The sequence below is a fragment of the Coregonus lavaretus genome, assembly GCF_964263955.1.
Source record: "Coregonus lavaretus genome assembly, chromosome: 24".
Classification (NCBI taxonomy): Eukaryota; Metazoa; Chordata; class Actinopteri; order Salmoniformes; family Salmonidae; genus Coregonus; species Coregonus lavaretus.
In genome coordinates, this window is record NC_140011.1 from 45,053,816 (window position 1) to 45,081,139 (window position 27,324).

Genomic DNA, 27,324 nt, shown 5'->3' on the forward strand with positions numbered 1-27,324 from the left:
ATCCCCCATAGTAGAAAAGTTTACCTATTCTATTGGTCAGCTTGTCGAGAAAGAACTAGCCTAGTCCAATCAGACTCTGGGACAGTTGTGGGACGATAGATCCTAAATTGATTCAACCAGTAGACCTAGGCTACATAAAAAAACAACATTAAAAAGCAATGAGACTGGTGCAACAAATCAGAACGTTTAGCTTAAAAGTTGCCAATATGACTAGGATAAAATAATTGCCTCTACGGATTTTGGCTACTCTTTTTTGAGGTAAGACATGACTCATAATATGTAGTAAAAAACTTTCAGAATTCAAACAATTAAGTACAGTATATGTCTTCATACTGCCTCCAGCTCATTGCAAAGTGGTGTGTGTCGTGCTGATGAAGCAGAGCCTTCAGTTGCCTTTTTTATGCCGCGTTCAAAACAACTGGGAACTCGGTGATCTCAGACTTGTGACTTCAGTGCGTTCAAGACAACTGGTAACTGGGGGACAAACGAGCTCTGACTGGGGAGAAATCGTTTTGTAGCAGCAGCTTTCATGCTGTCAGACAGGTTTTCCGCTCCAAGTATCTGTATGCTGTATGGTGTGATAAATTAAGATACAGTGGGGAAAAAAAGTATTTAGTCAGCCACCAATTGTGCAAGTTCTCCCACTTAAAAAGATGAGAGAGGCCTGTAATTTTCATCATAGGTACACGTCAACTATGACAGACAAAATGAGAAAATCACATTGTAGGATTTTTTATGAATTTATTTGCAAATTATGGTGGAAAATAAGTATTTGGTCAATAACAAAAGTTTCTCAAAACTTTGTTATATACCCTTTGTTGGCAATGACACAGGTCAAACGTTTTCTGTAAGTCTTCACAAGGTTTTCACACACTGTTGCTGGTATTTTGGCCCATTCCTCCATGCAGATCTCCTCTAGAGCAGTGATGTTTTGGGGCTGTCGCTGGGCAACACGGACTTTCAACTCCCTCCAAAGATTTTCTATGGGGTTGAGATCTGGAGACTGGCTAGGCCACTCCAGGACCTTGAAATGCTTCTTACGAAGCCACTCCTTCGTTGCCCGGGCGGTGTGTTTGGGATCATTGTCATGCTGAAAGACCCAGCCACGTTTCATCTTCAATGCCCTTGCTGATGGAAGGAGGTTTTCACTCAAAATCTCACGATACATGGCCCCATTCATTCTTTCCTTTACACGGATCAGTCGTCCTGGTCCCTTTGCAGAAAGACAGCCCCAAAGCATGATGTGTCCACCCCCATGCGTCACAGTAGGTATGGTGTTCTTTGGATGCAACTCAGCATTCTTTGTCCTCCAAACACGACGAGTTGAGTTTTTACCAAAAAGTTCTATTTTGGTTTCATCTGACCATATGACATTCTCCCCATCCTCTTCTGGATCATCCAAATGCACTCTAGCAAACTTAATAATAATAATAATAATATGCCATTTAGCAGACGCTTTTATCCAAAGCGACTTACAGTCATGCGTGCATACATTTTTTTTTTTTTTGTGTTCAGACGGGCCTGGACATGTACTGGCTTAAGCAGGGGGACACGTCTGGCACTGCAGGATTTGAGTCCCTGGCGGCGTAGTGTGTTACTGATGGTAGGCTTTGTTACTTTGGTCCCAGCTCTCTGCAGGTCATTCACTAGGTCCCCCCGTGTGGTTCTGGGATTTTTGCTCACCGTTCTTGTGATCATTTTGACCCCACGGGGTGAGATCTTGCGTGGAGCCCCAGATCGAGGGAGATTATCAGTGGTCTTGTATGTCTTCCATTTCCTAATAATTGCTCCCACAGTTGATTTCTTCAAACCAAGCTGCTTACCTATTGCAGATTCAGTCTTCCCAGCCTGGTGCAGGTCTACAATTTTGTTTCTGGTGTCCTTTGACAGCTCTTTGGTCTTGGCCATAGTGGAGTTTGGAGTGTGACTGTTTGAGGTTGTGGACAGGTGTCTTTTATACTGATAACAAGTTAAAACAGGTGCCATTAATACAGGTAACGAGTGGAGGACAGAGGAGCCTCTTAAATAAGAAGTTACAGGTCTTTGAGAGCCAGAAATCTTGCTTGTTTGTAGGTGACCAAATACTTATTTTCCACCATAATTTGCAAATAAATTCATAAAAAATCCTACAATGTGATTTTCTGGATTTTCTTTTCTCAATTCGTCTGTCATAGTTGACGTGTACCTATGATGAAAATTACAGGCCTCTCTCATCTTTTTAAGTGGGAGAACTTGCACAATTGGTGGCTGACTAAATACTTTTTTTCCCCACTGTACATAACGAATATACTGTGATGCACGCACCAACTTAATTCCACTAAATTATGCAAGAAGTAAGCGTTGGTCTGAAGGGCCCGTAAGCATTTCACTTATAGTCTACACCTGTTGTTTACGAAGCATGTGACGAATACAATTTTATTTGATTTTTGAGTCTTAATTCACCGCGAACAGCGATCAGCATTTTTTTTTATACCACTATAAAGTACTACTAAGATGATAATGATATGATAATATTGATTCTAAGATGATAGTATGATAATAAGTATGATATGATATGATATGATACTAAAATGATATGATACTAAAATGATATGATACTAAGATGATATGATACTAAGATGATATGATACTAAGATGATAATATGATGAAGATCATCATACCTGTCCGTTGGAGCCCCAGTCAGGGTCGAGCGCTCGCACCTGGACCACCCTGGTACCCACGGGCATCCCCTCCATCACCATGGCAACATAGGAACTGGTCTCGAACAATGGCTTGTTGTCATTTATGTCCAGAATCTATTGAGAGGAGGAGGAGGAGGAGGAGGGTTAACTAAACTGAATCAAACTCTTTGGAAAGGGTAGAAACCCTACCTCCACATGTTGAATATGTTATTCTACAGTCCTGCTACACACACACACACACACACACACACACACACACACACACACACACACACACACACACACACACACACACACACACACACACACACACACACACACACACACACACACACACACACACACACACACACACACACACACACACACACACACACACACACACACACACACACACACACACACACACACACACACACACACACACACACACACACACACACACACACACACACACACACACACACACACACACACACACACACACACACACACACACACACATACTCACACACACACACACGTCATTCCTCACCTTCACCTCCACGTCGACAGTGGAGATGGACTCTATGAGGTCTCGTCGGGTCGTAGCTGAGACTTTAAACCTGAAGATGCTGACCAGTTCATAGTCCAGAGGTTTGGTCAGCCGGATCAGACCTGTCTCTCTCTCCACCAGGAATGTACCTCCCTGTAGAGAAACACACGGGCAGGATCGTTATAACAAGGTGATACGAGCTTTAATAAAAAACTATTATAAACTGCATCATAAACTGCATCATAATGTATTAGAAACAACAAAACGATGTTTTAAGTAAGAAGTAAGCGTTGGTCTGAAGCCACAAAAAAGAAAAAAAATAACATTATTGTGGGAATACCTTCTCTAAGAGTATGAATTAGGCTGTTTGAGAAGGTTTGAATCCTAAGCAACCTGCCTACACATAGTTTGAAGTACAATATACCAACATAGCTACTGTAGCAGGTCAAAGCTGTGTGCTGGAAAACCTTGGTGGAGCATGGGGGTGGAGGAATCTCCTTTCTTATTCGGCTTCAGACCAACGCCTACTTCTCACTTAAAACGTGGTTTTTCTGTTTCTAATTTCCGTGGTCTTTACATCGGAAGGTGATTATACAAAATGATAATACAACATAACACAGCAATAAAAAGTAAAAGAAAATTAGCCTATCTCAGAGATAAAATGGGAGAGAGTGAAAGTCTGACAGGAAATCCTCTCAGAGCAGAGATCTCCTTCCTGTCTTATGCTCAGGCCCATAGAAATACAACAGGTAGAACAGATTGGACTTGGCACTTCAATGGGAACGTTAGCTATAAGTGAAAAAACATACAAGAAAATGGTTTATTGTCCTAGCAAAAGTCTATATTGCACGTTTAAAGCTTCACTGAAACAGGAGCAAGAAAGGAATCTGCGTATGATCTTTTTAAAATTGGAATGCAGTTCTATTCATTCCGCATCGCTACTACATTTGGCGCCCCTTTTTTTTTGCGGGCTTCCATGCATTTACTCATTCCTCAACATGGACGTCAGCATGAAGCCTGTGTGGCTTGATGGGCATTCGTGGATCCACTGGTTGGAGAAGGGGGTCGGAAAAGCATCACAACCTCTCCTTTGACTACTGTCATATTAGCTGGCTCGGAGAGCGAGGAATGAAGTGGGGCAAACTGCTAGATGTTCTAGCCTGTGCTGCTGCTCCCCCCTGACGTCAAAACGATCAACAAAATAATGATCAAAATGTCAAAACCAGGCTCAGTAACTCTAACCATTACACTACGAACATCTCTGGAGAGACCTGAAAATAGCTGTGCAGAGCTTGAGACTATCTGCAGAGAAGAATGGGAGAAACTCCCCAAATACAGGTGTGCCAAGCTTGTAGCGTCATACCCAAGAAGACTCGAGGCTGTAATCGCTGCCAAAGTTGCTTCCACAAAGTACTGAGTAAAGGGTCTGAATACTTATGTAAATGTGATATTTCCGTTTTTTTTTGCTTTGTCATTATGAGGTATTGTGTGTAGATTGATGTGGGAAAAAAAACAATTTAATCCATTTTAGAATAAGGCTGTAATGTAACAAAATGTGGAAAAAGTGCATGCACTTGCACTGTATATCATATATTATGAAAAATATTGAAAATCAGAGCGGTCCTTTCCTGGTTGCTGTCGGGTGTCTCTCCCTCCACAGCGGTGTAAGCCCCGGTCTGTCCCGGGGCCAGGTATACGTTTCCCAGGGCCGTGCCCACTGCCGTGTCCTCTGGTATGGTGAAGGAATACTGAGGCTGGGTGAAGGAGGGGACCAGGGCCTCCGGTGGAAGGACATGGATGAAGGCCGAGACCAGAGAATGTTTGGCCGGGGAGCCGCGGTCTGTAGCCTTGACAAAGAAGGATAGGATGGTTCCCTGGAGATGGACAACAGATCCTTTGGTCACCATCCAACCACTGTCTGGCTCCACCTGGTGGAAAGAAGAGGAAGGGTTTACAAATAGGTTGTGTGCTTTTCAAAGACTCGACACTACACACAGACCCCGCCTCAACCCACCTCCAGTACGTCAACCAGGGGCAGGCGAGCCTCGCTGTACAGGGAATAGGTGACCCGTCCATTGGGTCCAGCGTCAAGGTCTGAGGCCTGGATCTGGGTAACCAGGGATCCCTTAGCCACATTGGACTTGATGCTCATACGATACTCCACCGCCCTGAACCGAGGGGCGTTGTCATTCTCATCAGTCAACACCACACGGACCGTACAGAACGCTGCACGACCTGGAAACATGATAGTAACAGTGTTAGTAACAGTGTTGTAGATATGATAGTAACAGTGTTGTAGACATGATAGTAACAGTGTTGTAGATATGATAGTAACAGTGTTGTAGACATGATAGTAACAGTGTTGTAGACATGATAGTAACAGTGTTGTGTTCTATACATGATAGTAACAGTGTTGTAGATATGATAGTAACAGTGTTGTAGACATGATAGTAACAGTGTTGTGTTCTATACATGATAGTAACAGTGTTGTACATATGATAGTAACAGTGTTGTAGACATGATAGTAACAGTGTTGTAGATATGATAGTAACAGTGTTGTAGACATGATAGTAACAGTGTTGTAGACATGATAGTAACAGTGTTGTAGACATGATAGTAACAGTGTTGTAGGCATGATAGTAACAGTGTTGTAGATATGATAGTAACAGTGTTGTAGACATAATAGTAACAGTGTTGTAGACATGATAGTAACAGTGTTGTAGATATGATAGTAACAGTGTTGTAGATATGATAGTAACAGTGTTGTAGATATGATAGTAACAGAGTTGTAGACATTATAGTAACAGTGTTGTGTTGTAGATATGATAGTAACAGTGTTGTAGATATGATAGTAACAGTGTTGTAGATATGATAGTAACAGTGTTGTAGACATGATAGTAACAGTGTTGTAGACATGATAGTAACAGTGTTGTAGATATGATAGTAACAGTGTTGTAGGCATGATAGTAACAGTGTTGTGTTCTATACATGATAGTAACAGTGTTGTGTTCTATACATGATAGTAACAGTGTTGTAGACATGATAGTAACAGTGTTGTAGACATGATAGTAACAGTGTTGTAGATATGATAGTAACAGTGTTGTAGATATGATAGTAACAGTGTTGTAGATATGATAGTAACAGTGTTGTAGATATGATAGTAACAGTGTTGTAGACATGATAATAACAGTGTTGTAGACATGATAGTAACAGTGTTGTAGACATGATAGTAACAGTGTTGTAGATATGATAGTAACAGTGTTGTAGATATGATAGTAACAGTGTTGTAGACATGATAGTAACAGTGTTGTAGATATGATAGTAACAGTGTTGTAGACATGATAGTAACAGTGTTGTAGATATGATAGTAACAGTGTTGTAGACATGATAGTAACAGTGTTGTAGATATGATAGTAACAGTGTTGTAGACATGTTAGTAACAGTGTTGTGTTCTATACATGATAGTAACAGTGTTGTGTTCTATACATGATAGTAACAGTGTTGTGTTCTATACATGATAGTCACAGTGTTGTAGACATGATAGTAACAGTGTTGTAGATATGATAGTAACAGTGTTGTAGACATGATAGTAACAGTGTTGTAGATATGATAGTAACAGTGTTGTAGACATGATAGTAACAGTGTTGTAGACATGATAGTAACAGTGTTGTAGACATGATAGTAACAGTGTTGTAGATATGATAGTAACAGTGTTGTAGATATGATAGTAACAGTGTTGTAGACATGATAGTAACAGTGTTGTAGATATGATAGTAACAGTGTTGTAGACATGATAGTAACAGTGTTGTAGACATGATAGTAACAGTGTTGTAGATATGATAGTAACAGTGTTGTAGACATGATAGTAACAGTGTTGTAGATATGATAGTAACAGTGTTGTAGACATGTTAGTAACAGTGTTATGTTCTATACATGATAGTAACAGTGTTGTGTTCTATACATGATAGTAACAGTGTTGTGTTCTATACATGATAGTCACAGTGTTGTAGACATGATAGTAACAGTGTTGTAGATATGATAGTAACAGTGTTGTAGACATGATAATAACAGTGTTGTAGACATGATAGTAACAGTGTTGTAGACATGATAGTAACAGTGTTGTAGATATGATAGTAACAGTGTTGTAGATATGATAGTAACAGTGTTGTAGATATGATAGTAACAGTGTTGTAGACATGTTAGTAACAGTGTTGTGTTCTATACATGATAGTAACAGTGTTGTGTTCTATACATGATAGTAACAGTGTTGTGTTCTATACATGATAGTCACAGTGTTGTAGACATGATAGTAACAGTGTTGTAGACATGATAGTAACAGTGTTGTAGACATGATAGTAACAGTGTTGTAGATATGATAGTAACAGTGTTGTAGACATGATAGTAACAGTGTTGTAGATATGATAGTAACAGTGTTGTAGACATGATAGTAACAGTGTTGTAGACATGATAGTAACAGTGTTGTAGATATGATAGTAACAGTGTTGTAGACATGATAGTAACAGTGTTGTAGACATGATAGTAACAGTGTTGTAGACATGATAGTAACAGTGTTGTAGATATGATAGTAACAGTGTTGTAGATATGATAGTAACAGTGTTGTAGACATGATAGTAACAGTGTTGTAGATATGATAGTAACAGTGTTGTAGACATGATAGTAACAGTGTTGTAGACATGATAGTAACAGTGTTGTAGACATGATAGTCACAGTGTTGTAGACATGATAGTAACAGTGTTGTAGATATGATAGTAACAGTGTTGTAGATATGATAGTAACAGTGTTGTAGACATGATAGTAACAGTGTTGTAGACATGTTAGTAACAGTGTTGTGTTCTATACATGATAGTAACAGTGTTGTGTTCTATACATGATAGTAACAGTGTTGTGTTCTATACATGATAGTCACAGTGTTGTAGACATGATAGTAACAGTGTTGTAGATATGATAGTAACAGTGTTGTAGACATGATAATAACAGTGTTGTAGACATGATAGTAACAGTGTTGTAGACATGATAGTAACAGTGTTGTAGATATGATAGTAACAGTGTTGTAGATATGATAGTAACAGTGTTGTAGATATGATAGTAACAGTGTTGTAGACATGTTAGTAACAGTGTTGTGTTCTATACATGATAGTAACAGTGTTGTGTTCTATACATGATAGTCACAGTGTTGTAGACATGATAGTAACAGTGTTGTAGACATGATAGTAACAGTGTTGTAGATATGATAGTAACAGTGTTGTAGATATGATAGTAACAGTGTTGTAGACATGATAGTAACAGTGTTGTAGACATGATAGTAACAGTGTTGTAGATATGATAGTAACAGTGTTGTAGACATGATAGTAACAGTGTTGTAGATATGATAGTAACAGTGTTGTAGACATGTTAGTAACAGTGTTGTGTTCTATACATGATAGTAACAGTGTTGTGTTCTATACATGATAGTAACAGTGTTGTGTTCTATACATGATAATCACAGTGTTGTAGACATGATAGTAACAGTGTTGTAGACATGATAATAACAGTGTTGTAGACATGATAGTAACAGTGTTGTAGATATGATAGTAACAGTGTTGTAGATATGATAGTAACAGTGTTGTAGATATGATAGTAACAGTGTTGTAGACATGTTAGTAACAGTGTTGTGTTCTATACATGATAGTAACAGTGTTGTGTTCTATACATGATAGTAACAGTGTTGTGTTCTATACATGATAGTCACAGTGTTGTAGACATGATAGTAACAGTGTTGTAGACATGATAGTAACAGTGTTGTAGATATGATAGTAACATTGTTGTAGACATGATAGTAACAGTGTTGTAGATATGATAGTAACAGTGTTGTAGACATGATAGTAACAGTGTTGTAGACATGATAGTAACAGTGTTGTAGATATGATAGTAACAGTGTTGTAGACATGATAGTAACAGTGTTGTAGACATGATAGTAACAGTGTTGTAGACATGATAGTAACAGTGTTGTAGATATGATAGTAACAGTGTTGTAGATATGATAGTAACAGTGTTGTAGACATGATAGTAACAGTGTTGTAGATATGATAGTAACAGTGTTGTAGACATGATAGTAACAGTGTTGTAGACATGATAGTAACAGTGTTGTGTTCTATACATGATAGTAACAGTGTTGTGTTCTATACATGATAGTAACAGTGTTGTGTTCTATACATGATAGTCACAGTGTTGTAGACATGATAGTAACAGTGTTGTAGATATGATAGTAACAGTGTTGTAGATATGATAGTAACAGTGTTGTAGACATGATAGTAACAGTGTTGTAGACATGTTAGTAACAGTGTTGTGTTCTATACATGATAGTAACAGTGTTGTGTTCTATACATGATAGTAACAGTGTTGTGTTCTATACATGATAGTCACAGTGTTGTAGACATGATAGTAACAGTGTTGTAGATATGATAGTAACAGTGTTGTAGACATGATAATAACAGTGTTGTAGACATGATAGTAACAGTGTTGTAGACATGATAGTAACAGTGTTGTAGATATGATAGTAACAGTGTTGTAGATATGATAGTAACAGTGTTGTAGATATGATAGTAACAGTGTTGTAGACATGTTAGTAACAGTGTTGTGTTCTATACATGATAGTAACAGTGTTGTGTTCTATACATGATAGTCACAGTGTTGTAGACATGATAGTAACAGTGTTGTAGACATGATAGTAACAGTGTTGTAGATATGATAGTAACATTGTTGTAGACATGATAGTAACAGTGTTGTAGATATGATAGTAACAGTGTTGTAGACATGATAGTAACAGTGTTGTAGACATGATAGTAACAGTGTTGTAGATATGATAGTAACAGTGTTGTAGACATGATAGTAACAGTGTTGTAGACATGATAGTAACAGTGTTGTAGACATGATAGTAACAGTGTTGTAGATATGATAGTAACAGTGTTGTAGATATGATAGTAACAGTGTTGTAGACATGATAGTAACAGTGTTGTAGATATGATAGTAACAGTGTTGTAGACATGATAGTAACAGTGTTGTAGACATGATAGTAACAGTGTTGTGTTCTATACATGATAGTAACAGTGTTGTGTTCTATACATGATAGTAACAGTGTTGTGTTCTATACATGATAGTCACAGTGTTGTAGACATGATAGTAACAGTGTTGTAGATATGATAGTAACAGTGTTGTAGATATGATAGTAACAGTGTTGTAGACATGATAGTAACAGTGTTGTAGACATGTTAGTAACAGTGTTGTGTTCTATACATGATAGTAACAGTGTTGTGTTCTATACATGATAGTAACAGTGTTGTGTTCTATACATGATAGTCACAGTGTTGTAGACATGATAGTAACAGTGTTGTAGATATGATAGTAACAGTGTTGTAGACATGATAATAACAGTGTTGTAGACATGATAGTAACAGTGTTGTAGACATGATAGTAACAGTGTTGTAGATATGATAGTAACAGTGTTGTAGATATGATAGTAACAGTGTTGTAGATATGATAGTAACAGTGTTGTAGACATGTTAGTAACAGTGTTGTGTTCTATACATGATAGTAACAGTGTTGTGTTCTATACATGATAGTCACAGTGTTGTAGACATGATAGTAACAGTGTTGTAGACATGATAGTAACAGTGTTGTAGATATGATAGTAACAGTGTTGTAGATATGATAGTAACAGTGTTGTAGATATGATAGTAACAGTGTTGTAGACATGATAGTAACAGTGTTGTAGATATGATAGTAACAGTGTTGTAGATATGATAGTAACAGTGTTGTAGACATGTTAGTAACAGTGTTGTGTTCTATACATGATAGTAACAGTGTTGTGTTCTATACATGATAGTAACAGTGTTGTGTTCTATACATGATAGTCACAGTGTTGTAGACATGATAGTAACAGTGTTGTAGACATGATAGTAACAGTGTTGTAGATATGATAGTAACAGTGTTGTAGACATGTTAGTAACAGTGTTGTGTTCTATACATGATAGTAACAGTGTTGTGTTCTATACATGATAGTAACAGTGTTGTGTTCTATACATGATAGTAACAGTGTTGTAGATATGATAGTAACAGTGTTGTGTTGTAGATATGATAGTAACAGTGTTGTAGACATGATAGTAACAGTGTTGTGTTGTAGATATGATAGTAACAGTGTTGTGTTGTAGATATGATAGTAACAGTGTTGTAGACATGATAGTAACAGTGTTATTTTGTGGACGCTGAATGTGTTATTGATACATTGATCATTGATGCTCTACTGATGATTGGCTCGAAGGTCCGCATTTCACAAACAAACAAACACACACAACCCCCCCCCCCCCACCCACTCTGTACCTCCTCCATCCAGGGCCATGACGGTGAGGACTATGTCCTTGTTGCTAGGGTTTTCACGGTCTAGTTTCAGTGCGGTGGTGATGAGGCCGTCATCGTCGATGCTGAACTTACTCTTCCCCAAGTCGTTGATGAACGTGAAGGTCACCTGACCAAACAGGCCTGAGTCCTCATCCGTAGCACGTACCTGGAGGGAGAGTCATGATTTATTGACTGATTAGTTTGTTGCTTGGCTGGTTGGTTGGTTTATTGATTGATTAGTACTGACACAATCAACACTAGATTATATTTCTGTGATCATCTCTTTCATTTGAATTTTTTACTCGAACATGAATACACCAGCAGTTAACACCATATCATCATACATGAACAACTACATACAGTTTATAAAGAAATCAGGTCAGATATGAAATCATGTCAGATATTTGAATTCTAAAGTATGCATGCAGGTTACCTCTCACCTGTTGAAGTTAGTGTCAATGTTCGCTCTCACCTGCATGACTCTGGATCCAGCAGGTGTGTTCTCTCTGGCCTCCGCCAGGTAGAATCTCTGACTGAATACTGGACTGTAGAGGTTCGCTCCCAGCACATACACACTGACCTGGGAACATCATCATCATCATCATCATCATCATATAACTGTATCTTAGTTCTCTATACAGGTTTGCCCCCAACACACTCACCTGGTAACAATATAAAACAATAAGATACAATGATTACAATATTATTATTACTACTATTATTATTATTACTACTATTATTATTATTACTATTATTATTATTATTATTATTATTACTAATATTATTATTAGTAGCATTATTATTATTGTTATTATTATTATTACTATTATTATTATTATTATTATTATTACTCTTATTATAATTATTATTACTATTATTATTATTACTATTACCACCCTATTATTATTTTTATTATTATTATTGTTGTTGTTATTATTACTATTACTATTATTATTATTATTATGATTGTTAATATTATTATTATTGCTACTATTATTATTATTATTATTACTGTTGTTAATATTATTATTATTACTATTATTATTATTATTATTTATTTTTTATTTTTTATTATTATTATTATTATTTCCAATGTTCCCTCTAAACTGAGCACAGCTCCCCTGGGAGAAATATCAGCCCGCGCAGAGAAGCACGAGATTGAACCTTCTAGAGTTTTCCCCCTTAGTTAACACTATCAACGTTTCCCTTTACTGTGGGAATTGTGATCAAATCAACGCAATATTAGCCACATTCAATGCAACATACTGAAACAAAACGACCTATGCAAAATATTTAGTTGTGGGCAGAACACATCCGAGTAGGATTCTATTGGGCAGGACTCAGACCGTACTCTACACAGACCGGTGAGGCATAACCAATCACAGCTGCAGTAGGCCTATATGCAAATAGACCATTGCCATATATGGATCTGTTCCATTCACTTTGAACTGGACTGTGTTAACAGCATGAGCGGTCGTGAGTAGATGTAGCAACGTGTGCACATTTTGTTAATATCCTTTTGCTAGTTAGTGAGTTATTAGCCCAGTTATAGATCATTTATAGTCAGCAATAGGGGAGTGATTGCTTCCTACAAGAGCACAAAATATGCACATTTCTAGAAATCTTTGAAAAGCCAGTCGGATAAAGAGCTTTTTTTTGTCTTAACACTAGAACTGCCTGGCCTTTCAGCCTATCAGTACCCGCTAGAGAACATTGCCGGGCATCCCTGATAGCATCAGATGCATATCAACCTGCCGGGCATCCCTGATAGCATCAGATGCATATCAACCTGCCGGGCATCCCTGATAGCATCAGATGCATATCAACCTGCCGGGCATCCCTGATAGCATCAGATGCATATCAACCTGCCGGGCATCCCTGAAAGCATCAGATGCATATCAACCTGCCGGGCATCCCTGATAGCATCAGATGCATATCAACCTGCCAAGTGACCCTGATAGCATCAGATGCATATCAACCTGCCGGGCACCTCTGCGGAAGCACAGTTCCCGCTCAGTCCAGTCAAAACTGTTCGCTGCTCTGGCACCCCAATGGTGGAACAAGCTCCCTCTTGACGCCAGGACAGCGGAGTCACTGACCACCTTCCGGAGACACTTGAAACCCTACCTCTTTAAGGAATACCTGGAATAGTATAAAGCAATCCTTCTACCCCCCCACCCCAACCCCCCCAAAAAATGTATATATATATATATATATGTATATATATATATATATACAGTGGGGGAAAAAGTATTTAGTCAGCCACCAATGTTCTCCCACTTAAAAAGATGAGAGAGGCCTGTAATTTTCATCATAGATACACGTCAACTATGACAGACAAATTGAGGAAAAAAAATCCAGAAAATCACATTGTAGGATTTTTTATGAATTTATTTGCAAATGATGGTGGAAAATATATATATAATAATATATATATAAAACAAATGAAAATTAAAAATATACTCTAAAAATACAAAATGAACATTTTTGAAAAATATATTTTTTTAAATTGTAAATGTCACACCCTGGCTATGGGACTCTAGTTGTTGAGCCAGGGTGTGTTTGTTCTATGTGGTGTGTTTCTGTGTTGGGGGTTCTAGTTCGTCTATTTCTATGTTTTGCCTGAGTGACTCCCAATCAGAGGCAACGAGTGTCAGCTGTTGGCTGGTTGTCTCTGATTGGGAGCCATATTTAAACTGTCTGTTTTCCCTTTGGTTTTGTGGGTTTTTGTTCCGTGTTGGTCATTGTTACCAAGGACGTCACGAGTCGTTTGTTGTTTTGTTTCGTGCTTTATTAAATAAAGTAACATGTTCGTTCATCACGCTGCGCATTGGTCTACTTCTCTCCCTGACGATCGTGACAGTAAAGTGGTTATCCCACTGGCTATTTGTAAGTCGCTCTGGATAAGAGCGTCTGCTAAATGACGTAAATGTAAAATGTAATGTAAATGTGTTTCACCTGTGCTGGCCCAGGTGATATTTAAGAGTGTCTGGCCCAGTGCTCCAGTTGTTTTGAGAGATGTGGAGGGTCAACATCTTTAGTTGTCTCTCCCTATTTGACTTATAGAAAAACATTCCTTTGTCTGATCTTCCCTGTTTTCGTTTTACTAAACATTTTGGTTTGCTTCCTGTCTTTAAGTTTGGTTTGTTTTTTTGTTTGTTTTTTTGCCTCTTCTTGGGCAAATTTAGTGGGTCTCATGGTTGGTGTCTTTTAGCTTCCAGTTGTTGTAGCTAGTCAACTTTCAGTGGAGACCCCCATGAGTGGACACCCCCCATGAGTGGACACCCCCCATGAGTGTCTTTTAGAACCCCTCCTAAAACCCCAACTGTTTCGCTTTGGTTGTTGTCAGTGACTCTTTGTTAGTTCTGTTTGAGTGACATTATTTGGTTTATTCTTGTTGGGGAACTTTAATACTATATAGAAATCAAAATGTTTTACCTGCATGTGACTGTGAAGGAGGATTTAATAAAGTCATCAGATTATTGTCAATTTAATCTTGTCTAAAGGTTAACTCTTATGTGTGAATTTAGTTTCGGTATAGTTTAGGTGAAGGCTGACTGCCATTGTTTATTTCCCGCACATCAACTTGAACAGAGTTAATAGGATATGTCTACAACATGTTTTAGTTTCAATAAACAAAAAGTGATTAGTAAGAGTTAAAGTTTTAAAAAAACATATATACACACTACCAGTCAAACGTTTGGACACACCTACTCATTCACAAATTAACTTTTAAGAAGGCACACCTGTTAGTTGAAATGCATTCCAGGTGACTACCTCATGAAGCTGGTTGAGAGAATGCCAAGAGTGTGCAAAGCTGTCATCAAGGCAAAGGGTGGCAACTTGAAGAATCTCAAATCTAAAATACATTTAGATTTTTGTGATATGACGTGTTTTTTATACAGGATTTGTTAATGTGTTTGATGTTTGCTTGTTACATAGGATTTTGAGGATGAGGACATTCCATTTATTTCTGTCACTGGTGGGGGCCAGAAGGTATGCGTGCCAAGGAAGGCTGGGGGGGGGGGGGCACTGGTGCTAATCTTAGAGGGAGAAATGTCCTGACTAGGGTGCAAGACGATACCATGTAGGGTGATGCTATTGTAGTTGGGAGTGTATTCTGTTGGATAGAATTAGCTTGCAAAGCAGTATATAAACTGAGAGATTTTCTATGTCAAACAGCAACAGGCAACTTATGTGCAGCTAGTTGTGTTGAATCCTGTACCGTACATTAAATACATGTATCAACTCTCCATCTAAGTGTTTAATTATTTTCTTGCATCCTGAATTCCTTGACCCCAGAGAACTCATCATAACAATTTGTTTAACACTTTTTTTTGGTTACTACATGATTCCATATGTGTTATTTCATAGATGTGATGTCATCACTATTATTCTACAATGTAGAAAATAGTACAAATAAAGAAAAACCCTTGAATGAGTAGGTGTTTCCAAACTTTTGACTGGTAGTGTATATTTAAAAAATGTCTTGCCTGTTTTGCATGTTATTATTTTTATATTATTATTATTTTGGCATTTATACGTGCCACATAACATTGCAAACAATGTAAAAATAATACGAATTTAGTAAATAAAGCCATATACAAACATGGTCTCTTTTTTGCTTTCTTGAGTAAAGCAGCTCTAAAATGTTTCAGAACTCCACTGTGCTACAGTGAGGGGGAAAAAGTATTTGATCCCCTGCTGATTTTGTACGTTTGCCCACTGACAAAGACATGATCAGTCTATCATTGTAATGGTAGGTTTATTTGAACAGTGAGAGACAGAATAACAACAAAAAAATCCAGAAAAATGTATGTCAAAAATGTTATAAATTGATTTGCATTTTAATGAGGGAAATAAGTATTTGACCCCCTCTCAATCAGAAAGATTTCTGGCTCCCAGGTGTCTTTTATACAGGTAACGAGCTGAGATTAGGAGCACACTCTTAAAGGGAGTGCTCCTAATCTCAGCTTGTTACCTGTATAAAAGACACCTGTCCACAGAAGCAATCAATCAATCAGATTCCAAACTCTCCACCATGGCAAAGACCAAAGAGCTCTCCAAGGATGTCAGGGACAAGATTGTAGACCTACACAAGGCTGGAATGGGCTACAAGACCATCGCCAAGCAGCTTGGTGAGAAGGTGACAACAGTTGGTGAGATTATTCGCAAATGGAAGAAACACAAAATAACTGTCAATCTCCCTCGGCCTGGGGCTCCATGCAAGATCTCACCTCGTGGAGTTGCAATGATCATGAGAACGGTGAGGAATCAGCCCAGAACTACACGGGAGGATCTTGTCAATGATCTCAAGGCAGCTGGGACCATAATCACCAAGAAAACAATTGGTAACACACTACGCCGTGAAGGACTGAAATCCTGCAGCGCCCGCAAGGTCCCCCTGCTCAAGAAAGCACATACAGTGGGGGAAAAAAGTATTTAGTCAGCCACCAATTGTGCAAATTCTCCCACTTAAAAAGATGAGAGAGGCCTGTAATTTTCATCATAGGTACACATCAAATATGACAGACAAAATGAGGAAAAAAAATCCAGAAAATCACATTGTAGGATTTTTAATGAATTTATTGGCAAATGATGGTGGAAAATAAGTATTTGGTCAATAACAAAAGTTTCTCAATACTTTGTTATATACCCTTTGTTGGCAATGACACAGGTCAAACGTTTTCTGTAAGTCTTCACAAGGTTTTCACACACTGTTGCTGGTATTTTGGCCCATTCCTCCATGCAGATCTCCTCTAGAGCAGTGATGTTTTGGGGCTGTCGCTGGGCAACACAGACTTTCAACTCCCTCCAAAGATTTTCTATGGGGTTGAGATCTGGAGACTGGCTAGGCCACTCCAGGACCTTGAAATGCTTCTTACGAAGCCACTCCTTCGTTGCCCGGGCGGTGTGTTTGGGATCATTGTCATGCTGAAAGACCCAGCCACATTTCATCTTCAATGCCCTTGCTGATGGAAGGAGGTTTTCACTCAAAATCTCACGATACATGGCCCCATTCATTCTTTCCTTTACACGGATCAGTCGTCCTGGTCCCTTTGCAGAAAAACAGCCCCAAAGCATGATGTTTCCACCCCCATGCTTCACAGTAGGTATGGTGTTCTTTGGATGCAACTCAGCATTCTTTGTCCTCCAAACATGACGAGTTGAGTTTTTACCAAAAAGTTATATTTTGGTGTCATCTGACCATATGACATTCTCCCAATCCTCTTCTGGATCATCCAAATGCACTTCAGACGGGCCTGGACATGTACTGGCTTAAGCAGGGGGACACGTCTGGCACTGCAGGATTTGAGTCCCTGGCGGCGTAGTGTGTTACTGATGGTAGGCTTTGTTACTTTGGTCCCAGCTCTCTGCAGGTCATTCACTAGGTCCCCCCGTGTGGTTCTGGGATTTTTGCTCACCGTTCTTGTGATCATTTTGACCCCACAGGGTGAGATCTTGCGTGGAGCCCCAGATCGAGGGAGATTATCAGTGGTCTTGTATGTCTTCCATTTCCTAATAATTGCTCCCACAGTTGATTTCTTCAAACCAAGCTGCTTACCTATTGCAGATTCAGTCTTCCCAGCCTAGTGCAGGTCTACAATTTTATTTTTGGTGTCCTTTGACAGCTCTTTGGTCTTGGCCATTGTGGAGTTTGGAGTGTGACTGTTTGAGGTTGTGTACAGGTGTCTTTTATACTGATAACAAGTTCAAACAGGTGCCATTAATACAGGTAACGAGTGGAGGACAGAGGAGCCTCTTAAAGAAGAAGTTACAGGTCTGTGAGAGCCAGAAATATTGCTTGTTTGTAGGTGACCAAATACTTAATTTCCACCATCATTTGCAAATAAATTCCAAAAAAATCCTACAATGGGATTTTCTTGATTTTTTTTTCTCAATTTGTCTGTCATAGTTGACGTGTACCTATGATGAAAATTACAGGCCTCTCTCATCTTTTTAAGTGGGAGAACTTGCACAATTGGTGGCTGACTAAATACTTTTTTTCCCCACTGTATACAGGCCCGTCTGAAGTTTGCCAATGAACATCTGAATGATTCAGAGGGGAACTGGGTGAAAGTGTTGTGGTCAGATGAGACCAAAATCGAGTTCTTTGGCATCAACTCAACTCGCCGTGTTTGGAGGAGGAGGAATGCTGCCTATGACCCCAAGAACACCATCCCCACCGTCAAACATGGAGGTGGAAACATTATGGTTTGGGGGTGTTTTTCTGCTAAGGGGACAGGACAACTTCACCGCATCAAAGGGACGATGGACTGGGCCATGTACCGTCAAATCTTGGGTGAGAACCTCCTTCCCTCAGCAAGGGCATTGAAAATGGGTATTCCAGCATGACAATGACCCAAAACACACGGCCAAGGCAACAAAGGAGTGGCTCAAGAAGAAGCACATTAAGGTCCTGGAGTGGCCTAGCCAGTCTCCAGACCTTAATCCCATAGAAAATCTGTGGAGGGAGCTGAAGGTTCGAGTTGCCAAACGTCAGCCTCAAAACCTTAATGACTTGGAGAAGATCTGCAAAGAGGAGTGGGACAAAATCCCTCCTGAGATGTGAGCAAACCTGGTGGCCAACTACAAGAAACGTCTGACCTCTGTGATTGCCAACAAGGGTTTTTCCACGTACTAAGTCATGTTTTGCAGAGGGGTCAAATACTTATTTCCCTCATTAAAATGCAAATCAATTTATAACATTTTTGACATGCATTTTTCTGGATTTTTTTGTTGTTATTCTGTCTCTCACTGTTCAAATAAACCTACCATTAAAATTATAGACTGATCATGTCTTTGTCAGTGGGCAAACGTACAAAATCAGCAGTGGATCAAATACTTTTTTCCCCTTCACTGTACCAAGCTATGGCAACCAGGAGAAGCTGAAAAGGAAACCGTCTACCGGCATCCTGAGCTGCACACTGGGAAAGACAGCACTTTCTCTATTGAAATCTGACTTGGTGTACAGGGAGAACACCGTAAGAACGGCCCATGTTCTGAATTATGTCGCTGTCCATTTCAAAAGGTGCTGAACGAATAGTTATATAGGCTACCTCCGTCTCAGCTCGATCGTGTCTTAATCTAAATTACAGCATCTTAACCGCTTATCGTCACAGTTTGTACATCTGCATTGATATATAGGTCTCATTAGTATATTACTCATAATTTTAGGCAACGTTAGAATGATGCATTTTAACCGTTCTTCTTACTTTGTGTGTTATAATTAGCTCTGGTGCTTTTCTCCACGAGGAGGGTGGTGAGTTACAGACCCAACAGCATCATATTATAGTATCCCCTCCTCGTAACCATGTTTGCCAGTGACAGTCTCTTCTTCCAATTCAAATATTTTTTTTCAACAAAATGTTCAGTAATAGTCCCATGTAATTCCAGTTCATGTTGCGAGGGTTGTTTTGTTTACGCAATGCGCTGTCAGTGCGTCTGTTTATTGTCTATAAAAGTGGATCCTCGTGATTGTAGTGTCCTTCATTTTTAGACCACGTAGTAACGTAGTAAAATACTTCAAATGGTTGGCTAACCGCTGAGTCTGGGTCTCGCTCTCTCTCTTTCTCTCTCTGTGGTGAGAGAGACTAAAGTTAAGGCCTCAACATCTTGCTGAATTTATCTGAACTAATATCTATCTGAATTTCTGTCCATTTAGAAATTGCTGAACGAATAGAACTACCTCATCGCAGCTCGTGCGCTTGCACTCGCTTACACTTCAGAGCTAAGTCTATGTAAGAAAAAAACACTTTGTGAATTTACTGAACATGAATCGAATAATGTTTGTGTATGGTTCAAAGGTCAAAACTCATGTCGACATTCATTATTATCGAAGGAGAATGCGGTTCTTATCCAGTTACACAAATCCCACAAGGAGTCAGTAGAAACCATATTTATTTAAGCAAGTCACTCCACTCTCGGGACAGCTTTATGTAGACACTAAGAGTTTGTGGGCAAAAAGTGTGTTATTATTTTTATTATTATTATGATTATTATGATTACTTGTATCATTATAACTCTTAGTATTACTACCGTATTATTTATACTATATTATAATGAATACTATAGTATTATTACTCTATTATTACCATATAATGATTACTCTATTATTATTGACGGGGCGGCAGGTAGCTTAGTGGTTAAGAGCGTTGTGCCAGTAACCGAGAGGTCGCTGGTTCTAATCCCAGAACCGACTAGGTGAAAAATCTGTCGACGTGCCCTTGAGCAAGGCACTTAACCCTAATTGCTCCTGTAAGTCGCTCTGGATAAGAGCGTCCGCTAAAATGACTAAAAAATGTGAATTATTGAAACTCTATTATTCGGACTATTCTTATTACGACTCTAAAAGGAGAAGGACAAAAAAAAAAAAAGAGAATAATGTGAGAAACGAAAAATAACAAATAAATAAAAATAACTATAAAGCTTCTAACCTGAGCGGTGCTGGTGAAGACCCCGTCGGACACAGACACGTTGAGCCCAAAGGAAGGCCTCATCCCCTGCCTTCTCTGATTGGACAGAGAGATCATCCCCGTCTCTGTGTCCATCACAAACATCATCCGCTCATCACCGGACAGGATGTTGTACCTGGATGGATAACGTCATAAACACAGAAACATGTTACTATGAATATAATATACATTTTTACATTTTAGTCATTTAGCAGACGCTCTTATCCAGAGCGACTTACAGTTAGTGAGTGCATACATATATATATATATATATATATATATATATATATATATATATATTATTTTTCATATAGACATCAGCCCTGTCCTAGGTTGTCAAGACCATAGCAGAAGCAATCTGGGTAACACTTTACTTGACACCCAGCGTCATAACATGTTTTGACCCATATATTCAGGCCTGTTGTGACATACTGTACGTTGCATTATTTTATGGCTGGTTATGACACCTACATGAGAGAGTCAAAACTCATGAAACCTACCGCGGTAGTTATTTTATGGCTGGTTATGACACCTACATGAGAGAGTCAAAACTCACGAAACCTACCGCGGTAGTTATTTTATGGCTGGTTATGACACCTACATGAGAGAGTCAAAACTCACGAAACCTACCGCGGTAGTTATTTTATGGCTGGTTATGACACCTACATGAGAGAGTCAAAACTCACGAAACCTACCGCGGTAGTTATTTTATGGCTGGTTATGACACCTACATGAGAGAGTCAAAACTCACGAAACCTACCGCGGTAGTTATTTTATGGCTGGTTATGACACCTACATGAGAGAGTCAAAACTCACGAAACCTACCGCGGTAGTTATTTTATGGCAGGTTATGACACATGACACATTTACATTTTACATTTTAGTCATTTAGCAGACGCTCTTATCCAGAGCGACTTACAGTTAGTGAGTGCATTCATTTTCATACTCAGTGTATATATATTCACAGATTCACCTACATGAGAGTGTCAAAACTCACGAAACCTACCAGAAAAGGCAAAACATTCCATTACACCATAGCCTACTTGTTTATGTTATACAACATTTTCTGAAATTGACCATATTAAATGATCATTGTAATTGTACACACACTGATGTCAGACATGCACCGACCCCGATGCTCTGTTGCTGGTGACTGGGATGAACGCAGGAGCAGATTTCAGGAGCAGGACAAGACACCCTCTTATTGACTGATGACTGACATAAGGGCCTGTAGGTGATATACCTATCTGGTTTATATGAGTATGATGGTCATAATGCTTCATGACAGTGTCATTAAGTGTATTTACATAGACCAAGTAAAGTGACACAGGACGGTCATAATGCTTCATGACAGTGTCATTAAGTGTATTTTCTTAGACCAAGTAAAGTGACACAGGACGGTCATAATGCTTCATGACAGTGTCATTAACTGTATTTACTTAGACCAAGTAAAGTGACACAGGACGGTCATAATGCATTATGACAGTGTCATAAAGTGTATTTTCTTAGACCAAGTAAAGTGACACAGGACGGTCATAATGCTTCATGACAGTGTCATAAAGTGTATTTTCTTAGACCAAGTAAAGTGACTCAGGATGGTCATAATGCTTCTTGACAGTGTCATAAAGTATATTTTCTACAAGTTATTTAAAATATGATGGGGAAAAAAAACATGACTGTAAAGAATTCATTACAACAACAAAGGACTAAATGTGGGTTTTGACAATGTGGGTTTTGACACTAAATGTGGGTTTTGACATGTAGGTGTCCTAACCAGCCATAAAATAACAACAGGTGTAAATATATGGTTAATGACAGTGTTATGACCATACTATTACAGGTTATGACAAGTTATGTCAGCTGTTATGACCATATTATGACATGGTTATGACCGTGTCATAACGTGTTATGACGCTGGGTGTCAAGTAAAGTGTTAACGCAATCTGCAATCTTAGTCAGCCTAGTAGTGGAAAGGTTTGGGGGCAGAAGAGCAGAGGCCTGCCAGAACACCGTACATCATGAACCAGAGAGCTCAGGCTGAGAGCTCAAAGATCCACAAGATCAAACTGAAGGTCCTCAAGAAACAGCACAAGGAGGCCAGTCAGGAGTAACGACCAACCTTGACTATTTAGCATCCTGAGAAAGAAGCTCTTGACTCTGGCACAGAAGACGGCGGAAGGAAAGAGCCAAGAAGCGAACTGCCTTCATAGCCAATCCCTTTGGCTTCAAAAAGCAGCTGCTAGGGCAGAAGCGCAGCGGGAACTTGGCTTGTTCCAAAGAGGAGATCGACCAGCACATCCAGAACACATACAGTGACCCCGACAAAGAGCAGGAGTTGGGTCAGTGCAACATCTTGATAGACCCACCAGCACCAGTCACAGAGTTTGACAACAGGAAGAAGGACTAGCTCAGCTCCTGGACCAATCGGAGTCCCGTACGGGTCGACAAGTACTCAAGCGGCTCTGGAAGATCCTAAAAGGTCATCTGGAGGAGAAGAAAGGTTGCACAACAGTGGAGATTTGCCGAAAGAGTTTGGATCCCGAAGGAAGAAGAGTCCAAGAGAATCGACCAGTTCAGGATCACATTGCTAAGTGTTGAAAGGAAGATGTTTTGCAGCATTGTAGCAAGGCGGCTTGCAGACTTACTCTCTAAGAGCGGCTACATCGACACATCGGTGCAAAAGGGAGGCATCCCAAAAGTACTTGAACTTGAGAGCTGGCTGAGAGCGACTGACCAGTCAGGAAGTTCAAGCTGTATCAGCATGCCATCTCCCAAGGATAATCTGCTCATCTACGACGTCCCGGTCGCCACTGTCGAGGACTTGGAGAGGAAGGTCAACAGCTATCTCTGAAGGTGGCTGGGGTTTTGCCCAGGAGCCTGAGCAGCATCACACTCTATGGGAACAGCAACAAGCTGAGGCTGAAGTCCCTGGAAGAGGAGATCAAGGTGACTCAGGCCAGGGAAGTGATACATTACAGGGAGTGGAGCGACCCAAAGGTGGCCCAAGGGAGGATAGTGGTCAATACAGGGAGTGGAGCGACCCAAAGGTGGCCCAATGGAGGATAGTGGTCAATACAGGGAGTGGAGCGACCCAAAGGTGGCCCAAGGGAGGATAGTGGTCAATACAGGGAGTGGAGCGACCCAAAGGTGGCCCAAGGGAGGATAGTGGTCAATACAGGGAGTGGAGCGACCCAAAGGTGGCCCAAGGGAGGATAGTGGTCAATACAGGGAGTGGAGCGACCCAAAGGTGACCCAAGGGAGGATAGTGGTCAATACAGGGAGTGGAGCGACCCAAAGGTGACCCAAGGGAGGATAGTGGTCAATACAGGGAGTGGAGCGACCCAAAGGTGACCCAAGGGAGGATAGTGGGAGGAAGTAGAGAGCAGAGGAAGCCGTGCTACAGGCTGAGTCTCGGCTGCGTCACAGTGTTCTGGTGGGAGCATTGACCAAGGGAAGAGACGGTCTGGGAATTCTAGCTACTGCTCAGGACTGGCAGCTGACAGCAGACCTGGAGAAGCAGCTCAAGTTCCCGCAGCATATTGTCAAGACAAACCTGAGACCAGACATCACCCTGGTCTCAAAGTCCACAAAATACCATAATTATTCTGGAGCTGACAGTCCCTTGGGAAGATTGTCTGGTGGAGGCATATGAGAGGAAGATGACAGGTCCGAGGGACTTGTCAGCAGCAGGGTTGGAAGGTGCATGCCTATCGAGGTAGGCTGCAGGGGTCTGCTGGGAAATCCCTCTACGGAGCCTACAGCACACTGCATCAATGGAGCGAAGAGGAGGAGAGCCATCAGCAACACTATCGAGGCAGCTGAAAAAGCCTCAAGATGGCTCTGGATCAAGAGAGGAGATCCATGGGGTGCAGCATAATGCCACCTGGACACAAGTCGGGATCAACCTCGGCTGGGTCGCCTGGGCGAGGGTGTCTGATGTTGTAAGCCCTTTGACCCCAGGTTACATCACTGATGATGTGTCCAGGAGCATCAAGAGATGTATTCATTCAATTACCTAGAGACATCGTGATAACATTACATAGCAACATTTTACTATGAAAAGTCTATAACTGTCTTAAGCCTAATTCACGCTTTCATCAACAAGGTCCTCACATACTACACAGACCAGCAGGACACAGATCAGGAGAACACAGATCAGGAGAACACAGACCAGGAGGACACAGATCAGGAGGACACAGACCAGGAGGACACAGACCAGGAGGACACAGATCAGGAGAACACAGATCAGGAGAACACAGACCAGGAGGACACAGATCAGGAGAACACAGACCAGGAGGACACAGACCAGGAGGACACAGACCAGGAGGACACAGATCAGGAGAACACAGACCAGGAGGACAAAGACCAGCAGGACACAGATCAGGAGAACACAGATCAGGAGGACACAGATCAGGAGGACACAGACCAGGAGGACACAGATCAGGAGAACACAGACCAGGAGGACACAGATCAGGAGAACACAGATCAAGAGAACACAGATCAGGAGAACACAGACCAGGAGGACACAGACCAGGAGGACACAGACCAGGAGGACACAGATCAAGAGAACACAGACCAGCAGGACACAGATCAGGAGAACACAGACCAGGAGAACACAGACCAGCAGGACACAGACCAGGAGAACACAGACCAGGAGGACACAGACAAGGAGGACACAGACCAGGAGGACACAGATCAAGAGAACACAGACTAGGAGGACACAGACCAGGAGGACACAGATCAGCTTTAATACTCCTGGGGGTCCCCACACCCCACATTAGTAGCATTAATACTCCTGGGGGTCCCCACACCCCACATTATTAGCATTAATACTCCTGGGGGTCCCCACACCCCACATTAGTAGCATTAATACTCCTGGGGGTCCCTGCACCACAGATTCGGAAAGACAAAATAACTATCAAACCACCCTGCAAACAGAAATTAGTTGTGTCATGGTCCCCTGGACGTCCTTAGGATGTCCCCTGTTTGCTGGGTGGTCAACTGTATTGTAATAGTTGTTGTGGTCTTTATACCTGAGTCTCTCTGCATCACAGCTGTCAGCATCAGAGGCCTGGACGCAGGTCACGAACTGCCCCCTGGGGGCCAGCTCGCTCACGTACACTTCGTACAGCGATTGGCTGAAGGAAGGAGGGTTGTCATTGGTGTCTGTGACCGTAACCATGACATTGACCTCGCTGCTGAGGGCAGGGTCACCGCTGTCGGTTGCCCTGACGATGAAGGCGTATTGTTGCATGGTTTCGTAGTCGAGCATGCGTGCGGTGAGGACCAGTCCGCTGCTGCTATCGATGTGGAAGAAGTCGGTACTGTTGTAGATGTCTGATAGGATCTGGTAACGGACCAACGAGTTACGCTCTGAGTCACCATCCAACGCCAACACCTGGGGCAGAGATATATGTAATTTAGTACAGTGGTGCTCAAACGTTAGACGTTGCTGTTGTTGATTCATTGACACATCAAGCCATGCTGACCTGGGGTCAGATTTATTTATATTATTACATTACATTCAATGGTTTCATATTTCAATTGTTCTCATCTATCACCCACCAGCCCTTAGAGTTCCTCAATGAACTTGACACCTTGATAAGCGCATTTCCTGATGATGTGGTCCTCTGTAGCTCAGCTGGTAGAGCACGGCGCTTGTAACGCCAAGGTAGTGGGTTCGATCCCCGGGACCACCCATACACAAAAATGTATGCACGCATGACTGTAAGTCGCTTTGGATAAAAGCGTCTGCTAAATGGCATATTATTATTTTATTATATGATGGCTCCCCGTTCTTCGTACTTAGCGACTTCAACCTCCTGACGTCTGCCTTCGATTCATTTCTTTCCAACTCTCTCTTTCCCCTCCTTGCCTCTTTTAACCTCACCCTTTCCAAGTCCCCTCCCACTCACAACGCAAGAAAATACGCTTGACCTCATCTTTACTAGAGGCTGTTCTCCTACTAACCTCACTGCAACCCCCCTCCAGGTCTCTGATCACTACTTTGTTTCCTTTTCTGTCTCTCTTTCCTCCAACCCTAACCACTCAGCCCCTACCCAATCTTCACTCTCTCTCTCCCAATGCCTTTTCCAGCATGATGGAGCACCCACTACTCTCTCCTCTTCTATCCTATCATCTCTCCCTTCTGCTAAATCCTTTTCCCTCCTGTCTCCTGATTCTGCCTCTTCGACCCTACTCTCCTCACTGGCCCCTTTCCTCCCAGCCGGCTCGGCCCTCCCCTCCTGTTTTTCCGTG

The 27,324-nt window shown here is 40.8% G+C and overlaps 1 protein-coding gene across 1 annotated transcript in view; it reads right to left on the reverse strand.

Annotated features, from left to right (window-relative positions):
- The window catches only part of LOC311099906 (protocadherin Fat 3-like), a gene marked incomplete at both ends in the record, with an annotated part of 292,315 nt that overhangs the window by 114,106 nt on the left and 150,885 nt on the right, over window positions 1-27,324 (reverse strand). Inside the window, 8 exons of the mRNA XM_084140624.1 lie at window positions 2,662-2,796; window positions 3,218-3,370; window positions 4,846-5,145; window positions 5,232-5,452; window positions 11,594-11,777; window positions 12,084-12,191; window positions 21,049-21,202; window positions 26,100-26,464. Coding sequence (XP_083996750.1) covers window positions 2,662-2,796; window positions 3,218-3,370; window positions 4,846-5,145; window positions 5,232-5,452; window positions 11,594-11,777; window positions 12,084-12,191; window positions 21,049-21,202; window positions 26,100-26,464 — 1,620 coding nt within the window. The remainder of the gene's footprint in view (window positions 1-2,661; window positions 2,797-3,217; window positions 3,371-4,845; window positions 5,146-5,231; window positions 5,453-11,593; window positions 11,778-12,083; window positions 12,192-21,048; window positions 21,203-26,099; window positions 26,465-27,324) is intronic.